This window comes from Amblyomma maculatum, chromosome 3 (genome assembly GCF_055883805.1).
Source record: "Amblyomma maculatum isolate TAMU_Amacu chromosome 3, ASM5588380v1, whole genome shotgun sequence".
NCBI classification, from domain to species: Eukaryota; Metazoa; Arthropoda; class Arachnida; order Ixodida; family Ixodidae; genus Amblyomma; species Amblyomma maculatum.
In genome coordinates, this window is record NC_139346.1 from 128,637,319 (window position 1) to 128,649,471 (window position 12,153).

General features: G+C 43.4%; 1 protein-coding gene across 1 annotated transcript in view; it reads right to left on the bottom strand.

Moving 5' to 3' along the window:
- Positions 1 to 907: 907 nt before the first annotated feature.
- The window catches only part of LOC146195993 (uncharacterized), a 152,666-nt gene continuing 141,420 nt past the window's right edge, over positions 908 to 12,153 (bottom strand). Inside the window, exons 19-22 of the mRNA XM_084596896.1 lie at positions 12,001 to 12,063; positions 11,751 to 11,861; positions 7,554 to 7,618; positions 908 to 1,082 (exon numbers count right to left, since the gene is read on the bottom strand). Coding sequence (XP_084453022.1) covers positions 908 to 1,082; positions 7,554 to 7,618; positions 11,751 to 11,861; positions 12,001 to 12,063 — 414 coding nt within the window. The remainder of the gene's footprint in view (positions 1,083 to 7,553; positions 7,619 to 11,750; positions 11,862 to 12,000; positions 12,064 to 12,153) is intronic.

Sequence of the window (12,153 nt, forward strand, 5' to 3'; positions counted from 1 at the left end):
CAGTAGGTGACGATCTCTACATCACCGATACTCTATCTCGCAGAAAAAGCGCTGTCAATGGCGCACCTGTGGACTATTGCTTCGCTCCGATGCGTCCCGTCGGCACTTTATCTTCACTCCCGGCGATGTCTGGCTTTGACGACCGCTGCGACTGTTGGGTCACAACGATGGCCCTTACGTAATTATTACAAGTATTAGTAAAGTGACCTACGAGATTGCAGGCCTCACTGCGAGCGATCATCTGCTGTTGCCTTTCGGCAACAGCAGATCCCACGTTGCGCGCATAAAACCCTGAAGCTCTCGTGAGACATCATCACTCGCCCAGCGGTCTGTGGCTACGCGGGGGAAAATGTAACAGGGCTAAATACGAGAAGGCGCAATTGCACTACGGAAGAAGTAAAAGTATGTGGTGTGGGCACGTAGAGCCGGAGACGACCGACTGCTGACACGGTTCCTCTGCCATCCCATTTTTCGCGACGTCCGTCAGTGCAGCAATTTTTATTAGTCAAAATGCACTACACGGCTGATATCTCGCAGTTTTTTAATTGCCTTGCGTCCGCTTCTCATTTCAAGACGAACACATATGCTAATAAAACGTTGTGCTTATCTGTGCTCTTCAGTGAACTAAAATTCCGAAATGCAGAAAGAAGCACTGTAAAACGGGGACATGACAGCTCTTGTATTGGCACTCTAAGTGGCAACTCTTGTATTGAGCACAGCTTCGTAAATCTGTTCTACTGATTTTCCAACAGCGCTTGAAAGAGAAGAGACAGTCTTCACTCTTTCGTGAATAGCGTTCATGAGCTCGTAGCAGTGCCTTCCATATCAATAGGCAGAATTTAAAGGCGAAAGCCCATTTTCCGCTTTTTTATGAATGCGTCTTTCCAGCACCCAGTGAGGTCATACTTTATTGAAGGATGACCCTCTTGGCATTGCGCCAGCTCTCGACGGTCCATAGTGCTTCATCTTGCTGGACCATCTCCGGAAAGAGGAAAGTAGGACAGTCGGGCTGATGCAGGGGTCGCTTACGGTTGCATAGCATGCTGTCCCCTAACAGCTTGCTGTGTAGAAGCAATTTCACCCTGCAAGAAATTCAGAATAAGTCTCATCATTCCTGGAATAAATTGCATGCGGAAGGACACACTGCTCGATATGTCACGAAACACGGCTGTCAGGTGACAACATCAGGGAACAACATAATAACTCGCCTAATAAATACCCTTTTGGCACCGTATTAGCTGTGTCAACAGAGGACTATGCAGTAGTGTGTTTCAATGCGATGGGGTATAATTTGCAATTTTACTCTGTCTCCTTCACTCTAAAAATGAAGGTGTAAAAGAAGGTAACCGCAAGGTTTATACTAAGTAATGTAGCATAGGATAACTGCACACTTGATCATCTCGTCCATGGAAGCGCTTAGTCTAGCTCGCAAACGTACTTTTATTCTTTGTATTGCTTCAGCGTGGAGCAAAAAGATAGAAGAGAAGCACATTTTTTTGTTTGTTTTTTGTTATTTACGCTTTTCTTATGGTGGGGATCGTTTCGGACTAGGGTAAGGCTCTCCGTTTCTTCTTTCCGTCTTTGCGCACTCGCTGCCCCCACTAAAGACAAACCAAAAGTGGCATCCATTTGTTCTGCGGCGGCGAGGGCCAGTTATCCCCGTCGCCATTCGACAAGCGCTCCAAGCGCCCGACGAGTGGTGTCTTTTGTTGAAAGCGTTTGTACATTGCCTCCACCTGACTCGAGACTTTCCTGCTAGCTTAACCTTGGAGATACTTAGGCAGCGCCCACGCACGCGCAGTCCCGAAAAGCGATGGAGGTGGCGCGAATGGAGGGTATGAATGGCTGTTCGTATTTTTCAGCATGTATCTTCTCTCTAGACACAATTTTCGCGTCACAGCAGTCTGCTTTTCGCGAGCGACCAGTCGAAGTCAATGTCATGCGTTCTTCTCGCGCCCAATGGGTGAGGTAGTACTCAATATTTTGATACACATTTCATCGATGTGCACAACAAGCATAAAGATTTTCCAGAAGAAAAATCACAACTGCGGGCAGCAAAAAAAGGGCGTGGAGACCAAAGGCACTGCTGCGAATCGCTCAGTCAAACTGTACACTGTTCTAGAATCGGACAACTGCGATAATAGGAACAAAAGGAGAAATCAAATGCGTACGTAGCGGAATGAAAACCATCACACACGGAGACAGGGGAAGGTGTGAAAACAAAACAAAGATAGCAGCTGAAGCAAATGAGTGGAGAAACAAAAAACTAGGGGTATGAAACACTGATTGAGGTGGTGGTTCGTTCAATCGTACTATATCTCACCGTCTTGGCCTTGTTGGTAAGTTCCTATCCTATCAACATGTTTTGCTTTCATTTCTCGATATGACCGCGCTGGTAGTCTTGCATCTGTGGTCCACATGGTATAGCCCTACTTCTGACTAGGATATCTCTCATGATTTATCATTGACTCTAGTGTGAAGATTTCCTAAGATGGCAGCCCGCTTCTTAACATTTTACATATGTGAGTGACATAAGCAGCTGTGACTTGGAGTGCTTTTGTTCCTTTATTTTAAAGACTGCAGACTGCACATTGAACGCGTTGAAGACAGCAATCGCGTGTTATTTCTTACGTGATTGCTGTTCCCTATATACATGTGACTTAATGCCCTGTAAGCATTTTATACAGAGCCTTTCTGTTTGGAAATGAATAGTGTGTTTCTGACTGATTGCATGAACAGATTGTCGATTTTATTAACATAGGCATAGTATGAGGCAAAACAAATAGCACGGTATTTTTTCATAAACGAGTCATGGCAAATAATATTGGAGCTTATTATTCTACTTCCGGAATTAGTGCGCCCTAGTTGTATTACTTATATTGATATGAGTGGCTGAAGGCGGCAGCGCGAATCTCGCCGACAGCGATCGCCATGTTGAAATGCTTGGTGACGTCACAGAGCGACACCGGCCACCGCTTTGTCTGCTGCTATGCCGGCGCCGATAAGCTGCCGATAAACTACTATTCTCTTTTCTAACATGCTCCCAATACATGTGCTCAACCTGTTTCTGAAAGCAGAACACAGGATAGTGAAGTGCGATTTAGTTCTTGAATAAGCATCCACCTTCAACGCGACCATAGCTCCCCCGCCCCCCCCCCCCCCCCCCTTAGCCGTAAACACCACCGCGCCGGCCGTGCCATCACGAAAGCCCTCCACGCTAGCGATAAGGCGGATCCTTTGAGCCAGTGTCAGAAAAGCATGCTCAAATTTGTTTTTCTCGTAATAGCAGGCCATCGATAAATGAATTTAGGAAATCAGCGTTTCTTTCACAGTGTCGACCCCGGCTATATGGTGAAAGTATTTGCTCACAGCCGATGCGTTGCCCTTGTTCTTGTAAACTAGCTCCGCTACTAAGGCGTCACCGAAAATAATCGTTTCCTCTTCTACGAAATAGTGGGGTTAAGAGTGTAAGTAGTTTCATGATCCAGTTGTCAATTTATAAAACGCCCCGCTGATCTACTGCGAATTGCCGTCCACTGTGACTTCGATGCGAAGTAATTTAGACCTAGCGACGATTACGGAGAAGCCGACAGCCAGAGCGCTGTAATACTTCGTGTCCTTCGCGCTCGCGGACGCCGTTTCTGTAAGCTTGCGGCATCCGGTGCTGTAAACCTCATGAGCTTATTGTCTATTTTCATGATGTAGCTGGGACTAGACTTGGGCCTTACAATGAGCAGCGTAAACGATGGTGCTAAGACGGGAAAGCCGGGGTATTGGGTGTCTCGAGGTAGTACGCCACGGCCTATGCACTACGCTGCTGCGATGTCCGGCGGTACCCGAAGATTGTGAAAACGCGCCGTCGGATGCCACTATATACATTGCGAATTTTATGTGTTGCTTTTAATACGTGTTTCAGTGTACAATAAGTAGGCTGTTCGAGCGGGTCAGCTCGTGCACCTTTCGTCCTTGAGTGCCGACGTCCACCAAATCCCTCCCACAAATACCGCTATTCCATAGGTTGAAAGTGCTAACGGAGGATACTGCATTAATACCGTCTCTTGGGCTAGTTGGTTCATATTCGTACTGTGAAAAACTGCGCCGAACTAAACACACCACAAGAAAGAAGACGGGACAAAGGCGCTCTTCTTTTTTTTTTTTACTTCGAGAAGAAGGCGAAACACAAAAGAAATGGCCCACTGTGGAAGAAAGATACTGCATTAATACCGTTTCTTGGGCTAGTTGGTTCATATTTGTACTGTGAAAAATTGCGCCGAACTAAACACACCACAAGAAAGAAGACGGGACAAAGGCGCTTCTTCTCTAACTAAAAAGCGCAAGCTTTGTCCCGTCTTCTTTCTTGTGGTGTGTTTAGTTCGGCGCAGTTTTTCACAGTGCTAACGGAGATCGACGGAACGCTCAGTTTGCGGTAACCTCGATAAGCTGAATGACTGCTGTTTGGCTGTTTTGCAGAGATGACCGCTGCTTCGTGTAACCGCTGTTGGCGCTGCTCTTGAACAGAACATCCAGCAAACGACGCGGTGGTAGCATATGTTGCCACCGGCTGCGCTGCTTGCCAGATAAGCAAGCTGTTCACGAAGAAACTAAATAGTGTTTTTAAAAATATCTGCGGCTACGATGCAGCTCACATTTTGAGGTTTTGTTGCTTGGCACATCAGGAATAAAATGAAATAAGCAGCTTATATTCCAAAATTGCTGTCATAACCCCTTTAACTCATTGTTCGATGAATCTGTCGCACGAAGGAGAATTCCACAGTAGGCATGGTGGAACATCTTCATCGTCAACTGTAGGCTTCCCTTACCACCTAAGCAGCTGAGGGAACGAACGCTGGTCTTATCACCTTCCTCTCGTACTTACGGGAAATCCCTCAGCACTGACGGGTGACCTAGGCAGCTCCTCTGCTGAACTAGTATATGCTGTTTCCCTGGCCTACCTGTCGACTTTCTTCCTTCGTCCTCAACGCTCCTACACGATGCTTCTCCTACCTATGGGACCTGCGCAACACAATTCGAAATGTTACTCGATCATCATTGCTTCTCGTCACCCTCAGTTTGTATTTCAGCCAGGAAATGGACGCCTGCAGCCATATTTTCGTTTGCCGTGACCACGTCCGTCACCCCATAACTTCAGCTTATGATAGGCAATTCCGTGTGCTCCATCTTGACCAAAAAACCTTCCCGATCGAGAAGGTGTTCGATAGTTGTGAAGACGTTGTCTCTGTGGAGAGTCTCAAACCTGCCTATAATAACGCTCCTTCTTCCACTGTGCCTAGAGGCACTCTGGTTCCGACTGAGCCACGTTTCAGTGCGGTGTCATCCAAACATGTCGGCTGGAATTATCCTGTGGGTTTTCTCTACGGTGAGTAGCCCTGTAGTGCCCATCGCGCCGTGCTCGGTCACAAGTGATGTCATAGCGGTCGCCAAATACGAAGTGCAGCAGCGCGAGTACCTCAAATAAAACGTGTCAGCTGTAACCTTAACGCTGGCGGAGCTGGTCTCTGCTCGCTGTAGCTCCGAGAAATTATTTGTGTTCATTCTGCAGCACAGCGTACTGCTCGAACGCAAGTTGACAACGCTTATCTCACTGAAATATCGTTCACTGTCACATATCAGAGGGCACAGAAAAATGTCTGCAATTCACCGTTACCCACCCTCCCAAAAAGTATACGACTTGCATATTATTGGTTATCTATAGTTCTGCATTCAGTTGGCCTCGTTATGGCGCAGAGGAATAAAATAATCTCGAACGGACAACATATGTATAGCACTAGGTGGTGCACAGATCTCATATGCAGCAGGGTGTTAGTACAGACCACTAGGAGGGCAATAATATTCTTCTGATGATTTAAGCTTGCACCACGAGTGCGCAAACTTTGCTATGGCAAACCAAAGTTTAGTACCTGTCATGGCAGCTACACCTTTACTTATAAGATACCTTTAGTGGCTTGAAGTGCAACCTTTGCACCTTTCATAGAAAAATGAATGTATACTGTCTAAAGGGTAAATCTTAGCTCTCCTAGAAAGGTGTAAAATATACCTAGGTGACTTAGAGTTACACTTTTTGTGATAGTGTAAAGTTAAGTCTCACAGAGCATGATATTACACTACACGTAAGGGCATATCTGTTAACCCAAAAAAGGTGTCTGGTCAGTTACGTGTCCTTTAACCCCCCGAAAAGACAAAATCACACATATTTTAGAGCGCTTCGCACACCTCATGCCTACCGCGATATTTTTCATGCGATGTGCTCAAGGAAGAAGCTATGTCGCCTTACAAGCATGTTCGTTGACACTGCTGAGCGTGTATTTTATTGTGCTAATAGTTGCGTCCATGAGGATGGCGAAGCGAAAGCCGTGGATAGAAGACTAAAGAAAGCAGATAACATGTATTAGGTGAGGAATGGTAGATTAAAGCACCATAGCTGGTGCATACCGCGCCGTGACGGAGTGAATGATCTCTATCTTAGGGACACAATTACTCATGCAAAATCCTCGGTCTACAGCAGTATTTTCAAAATCCTGTAATTTATATTGAAATCAAAAAATCAAGCTGCAACTACTGACAAAAATTCCTCATTCGGCGAAGTTGTTCCATATGGCGTTTTTGTTTTACAGTATAAAAATAAGTCGCCGCACCGCGCTGGTTATGTGGTTATGGCGCTCTATTGATGATTAATCCTGGCCTCGGCGGCCCTTTCGGCCACGGTGGTATTGGGACGTTAACCCCTATAATTCAAAGAGAATCGACGTAGAACATACATAACAGAACTGTTTTGAGCTCACCGCAAACTGGAAGCATGTCTGCGAGGATCGCCATCGCATTCAGTATGTGATCACTTGGATTGTATTGAGTGTATCTGTAGCATTAAGAGCAGGACTGCAATGGCACTAAATATATTTCCTGGTTGCGAGCAGAAAGCACTTCTGGGATTGGAAATGGCGGCGCGTACTAAAGACATAGCTTCTAGACTGTCAAAACACGTTTTCTGTGACTAGGTCTGTCCCAGTGATCTTGAAGGCAAGAAAATAAGGCAGTGACTGGTGCTTCGATCCCGCGGCAGCTCGAACAGATGCGTTTCGCTGGAGACTGCACGACAACACCATGCTTTGCTGCAATCAGTTGCAGCAAAGCATGGTGTTGTCTTTAGCTTTATTTGTCACTCTTTCTCGGGGCCCTTTTGATGTTGCCGCCCAATTTATCTGTGTGCAGGAGATACAGAGCTCACCGCTTTCGCCTTGCCTTGCAATGATGCGTTAAGCTGTTGCAGAATTTTACAGAACGCACCAACTACGTTAAACAGTCATCTACTTCACCCATCTTTCCTTGCAGCCTTACATAAAAATGCTCGCGCTCGCCTCGGAGCGACAGTAAAATGAACTGCGATATCCTAGTGCACATAGGTCGTATCTGACCAACTAAGCTTAATGGGCAGTGTATTTGCGTTACAACCTTTTTTTCTTCATTTCAGGTGCAAACATACAACACATCAATCACTACACACTCTGCAATGCTTATTGAAATAAAAAGAAAGTTACCTTTTAGGAGCCTGTTCTAAGTCTTTCTTGGAAGCTCTCTTGGGGTTCGCTGTCTGGCAGAAAGCCTGGAATACAAACTTTGTACAGTCAAATCATTCGAAAATAGAGAGAGCCGAATGAAAAGAACAAACATGTTATACGGTGATACGAGAATAAAGTTTCGGCTGAATACCGCAGTTTTGCTAAACACACAAGCATATCTATGGAATAGATCAATTGACTATCAATAGCCATTAACGACTATTTATATATCGACATTTCCATGCAAGGTAACATGCGCTAAAATTACGTAATGTTTTACGACAATAACAAAATCTTTCGTCTCGAGTGAACCGGATAGAGCCCCGTACAGAGTAAGGCGATTTCGGTCAATACTTACTCGCATGGGTATGTCTGACACACGTATGCGTTAATTTAATATTTTTTTTTAAGCAGTAAAACTACAAATGAAAAATATTAAGTCAGGTGTCTTTCCGCCATTCTGTGCACTAAAATTTCATTCTTGCACTTTTGTCCGCGAAAACCGTATATCAAGTGTCTTTGCGCCATTTTGACGAAGCTATTGCTTCCAAAGAAAAACTTCAAACAGTGCACTTATAGAAGTAAGGGCTTGTTTACGAATTAGTTTTTCCGTGACTAGAAACCGCCCCTTTTTCGAATTTGCCGACGAAATATGCAGTGGTGCGTTAATCGAGCTCACCAACTTTAATTCTTATATATCAAGAGGAAGCATGTGAAATCTTATACCAGATATTGCATTTTTTGACTCTATGAGTTTATTCATAAATAAATTATATAAACCCTAAGTCCTATTTTGCTCAAACTTCTTCAAACAATCCTCAAGACGTAGGCAAGAAAGGATATGAAAAGGCTTGTTGCATTATTTTGTTGCTTATCGAGTTACGAGAGATCAAACCTGTCACTTCTCCAGCAATAGCCAAAAACCTCAGTGGCAGTCGTGAAGCAACGGATACTCCATCCCTTGTTTTAGATTTCCCGCAATTGCCATGACCAACATTTTTCCTCAGTGCGCGGCATAAATTTTATAAGGACCCTCTGTATGGCTGTGTGTTGCTCCGAATCGGATTAGTCTCTCGTGTATTCATACATGCTGCTTCCTGCTCTGGCTTTGGTCGTACGTATATTCACATAAACTCGACAGCCTAGACAACTTCAGTCGAAGGCAGTTCCTAACCGGCTTCATTGGCTAACGTCACATCCTAGCGGACCACGTCACCAGTGCTTCCGGCTAATTCCGGTGATCGCGAACTCCACCTGTAGATATTTTAACCGGTGACTAACGCACATAGCCACTCTCCAGATCAAAACATTTTATCTGCTGTGATTTCAGCGTTATAAGACCATAGATGCCAAATATTTGCCTCAAAAGCACTCGTTGTGTCTGACTCATGACGCGGCACATGCCTGCTTCGCACTAGGCAAAACTAACGATAGTGCCAAAATAAAGATGTGACATGCATGAGCTAAATGGCTGTAAGGCATTTCAAATGAAAAATCGATTGCACGAAGAGTGGCAAAACAGCTAGGCGTCCATAAAGTGCTGCTCTATGCAACAGGAGATGGGAAAAACTGCAATAGCATTTGCCCATAAGCAAAAACTAGGATTACCTCAACAACCAGGGAACATTCAGCCCGAATGTGATAAAATCAGCACCTGAAACGGTCTTTTGTCAGTAAGTCTGAAGAACATGTAAGTACACCTTGAGCTTGGGAGAAAATTCGACAATTACTTGACCAGAAAAAAAATGTGAATGTAAAGACTTGCAACCGGTTGCATGGATACGTTCATGCTTATGAAGTTATGAACACAAGGCACCATAGATGCCAAGAAGGATCTATCTTTGACCCAAAAAGGAAATAAAGTAATTTTGAAATAGTTTTGAGCTTCCGCCTTCGTTTGTGCAATCCCAATAATCTTTACACATCTCAGCTCACATTTTTTTAACAGTTACTTTATTTTCCAGAAAAGCATGTTCCATTTCAGACCTGCTCAAGGAATAACAGCTGCTACGAGCAGATTGACAGGGACCCAAGAACACCGGAAACTGACAGTCATTGACAGAACGCATATCGACTGGTTTACAAAAGTAAACAAAAAGAGCCTACACAAATTATCAACGGATGTCTGGAGTACAAATACAGATCCAAAGCAAAGGTGATACATTCAATTACAAGAATAAAAAACAGGAAGAATCACCATCACATATCGTGGTGAGCCTCTAACGTCAAAAGGAGATGAAACCCTACATTTAGAAAGCATTGACTAATACATATCCTCGAACATTTATGATATCAGTTAAAATTAATAGCAAAATTCAATCACGAGAATGTCTGCATTCTCTTATTTGAAACGTTTTGTGCTTAAGCTTTCATATCATGTAATTTCTTTTTAGACGTCAAAATTATGAGTACGCACAGCGCAAATAAAAACACATTTCGGTTATCTACGCAGAGGCTCGACTATTTCTCTAGCATATCATTCCGCGAATTCATTAAATCTGCGGACGGAACAGCAGCTTCTTCACGACCTCCATTGAGGTGCTTTAGCCAATGCTAGAGAAGTGACAACTTGGAATTCCGGTAAATTGATAAGAAACAAAATAATACATGTATTTTCTCATCCCTACTTGCCATTAAAGAATGGCGAGCAAAATTAGGAAGGGGTTTTTTTTATTCTTGATTTTCGAAAACAAAGTATATAGTCAAAAATTGCATAATTGACGTATGATTTCATATGCTTCCTCTTAGTTTATAAGAATTAAAGTTAGTGCGATTGATTACTACACCAGTGCCTATTATTTCGGAAAAGTTGAAGAGTATGTGTACTGTGTGATTTTTTCCTCGGCAGCAAAAACTTCCTCAAAATTGCGAAAAGACACCTGACTTACTCTTTTCCACCTGTACCTTTAGTGTATATTAACCATAAGTTGAATGACTCAACTTGTTTACATAAGTGCAAAATCCCGACACAGCGATGTGTACGAAAAGTATGCCTGTAGCGTGAAATCGTTCGTACGTTTTTCTCCCTTAATTTTAACGGTAAAAAAACAATAATTGCGCTGTTGACATATTGAATTACTACGAGCACCCCCAACATATTCAAAAACAAAATAAATTAAGAACATCAAATAACTAGGCAGTTCGATCTCTAACGATATCACCCAGCTTAGCTTCGTCTCTACTTTTTTTGTTGAGTCCTGTTGAAACCGTCGGAACGAACTTTTTAGGCAATCTTGCGTAGACAAAACATAACAGTGCGCTGATGTTTTTTCGATATTTTTTCACGAATTATGTAGTATTGCCATCTAACAAAAGCTTGAAACCCATTTCTGCTCGCACGCATTGAACTGCTAGGCTATACAAGCTAAACCAAGAAGCAGCTGACCACTTGAAGCTAGCATGAATACATGCTTTTTATGCGAGTGGTATACTTTGAATGCTAGTGTTTGCATGACAGGCAGATACGAATTCATTGACTAAAATTACACGTTATATCTAAGCAAATTGAATGTAATAACAATCAAAGCACTCTATTCATATGTGTTGTATCTTTGGCGAAAAGCATAGGATGCTTACGTTTCCAGAATAAGCGCTCAAAAACGTTTTTTGACAAGAGCAGATTAACTGCGATACGGATGAGAAAGTGTGAGAAACGTTTCATTGTTTTCACCTTTATAGTTTTAAAAAAACAATTCCTCTTTCTTTCGGGCAGAGGGTTCTTTTGTGATTATAATTCAATACCCTTTCAATTAAGGCAACTACATGCGCAACCTTCGGCGTTCCTTAGTATCGTACAAACTCTTTCATTCTGGTTTAAGCTGCCCTTTGAGTCTCTACCAAAGGTAGCAACAAGCTTAGTGTATTCACATAAGGAAATAATTAGAAAGCAGTACTGACAACGGTCATCCTTCCGCCATGTAATATCTATTTGTTATCATCATTTCTTATCATTTGTTTAGGTAAATGATATTCCTTCAAACATCATTTACCCAAACAAAGCAAGTATTGTGAAGCGTTGCATTGGCTTCGAAAGTAAATTGTCATCGGCCTTCAAACGCCCGTGCTAATTGTTGATCCAGAAACGTTCAACTGTATCTCATCTTCATTTGTTGGAGTTTTTGGTGTCAGACTGCCGCCAACAACGCTGGCGAAACGAGACCTATGCACTAAACTTACGTTGGCGGCCGTGATGAAGAAGATCATCTCCTCGCTGATGAACTTGATGTATCCAAGCCTGAGCTGCGTGTCCTTGTTTACGCTTGCGTGGTTGTAAGCTACTCTGTAAACCTATGATCGCGCGCAGAGAAATCCCAGTTATTTACAATAGGCGCGCAACAAGTGCAGATGAAGCATTACTTGAGGCAGTTTTGTACAGCTCACTGCACTTGCAGGTAACCTGTTCCAGCAGTAGCTTTCGTGTACTCACCTGGTAGGAAAGCTGCACTGCAGCCTTTTCGAAATAGAGATCCCACATTAACTCAGGTCCGTACTGGAACGCAAGAAAAACCAAATTTACGGACTAAGCATTTCAACAACTTTGGAGACAAGAAATGTTCAAGCTGCTTTTCTAGGTTGCACA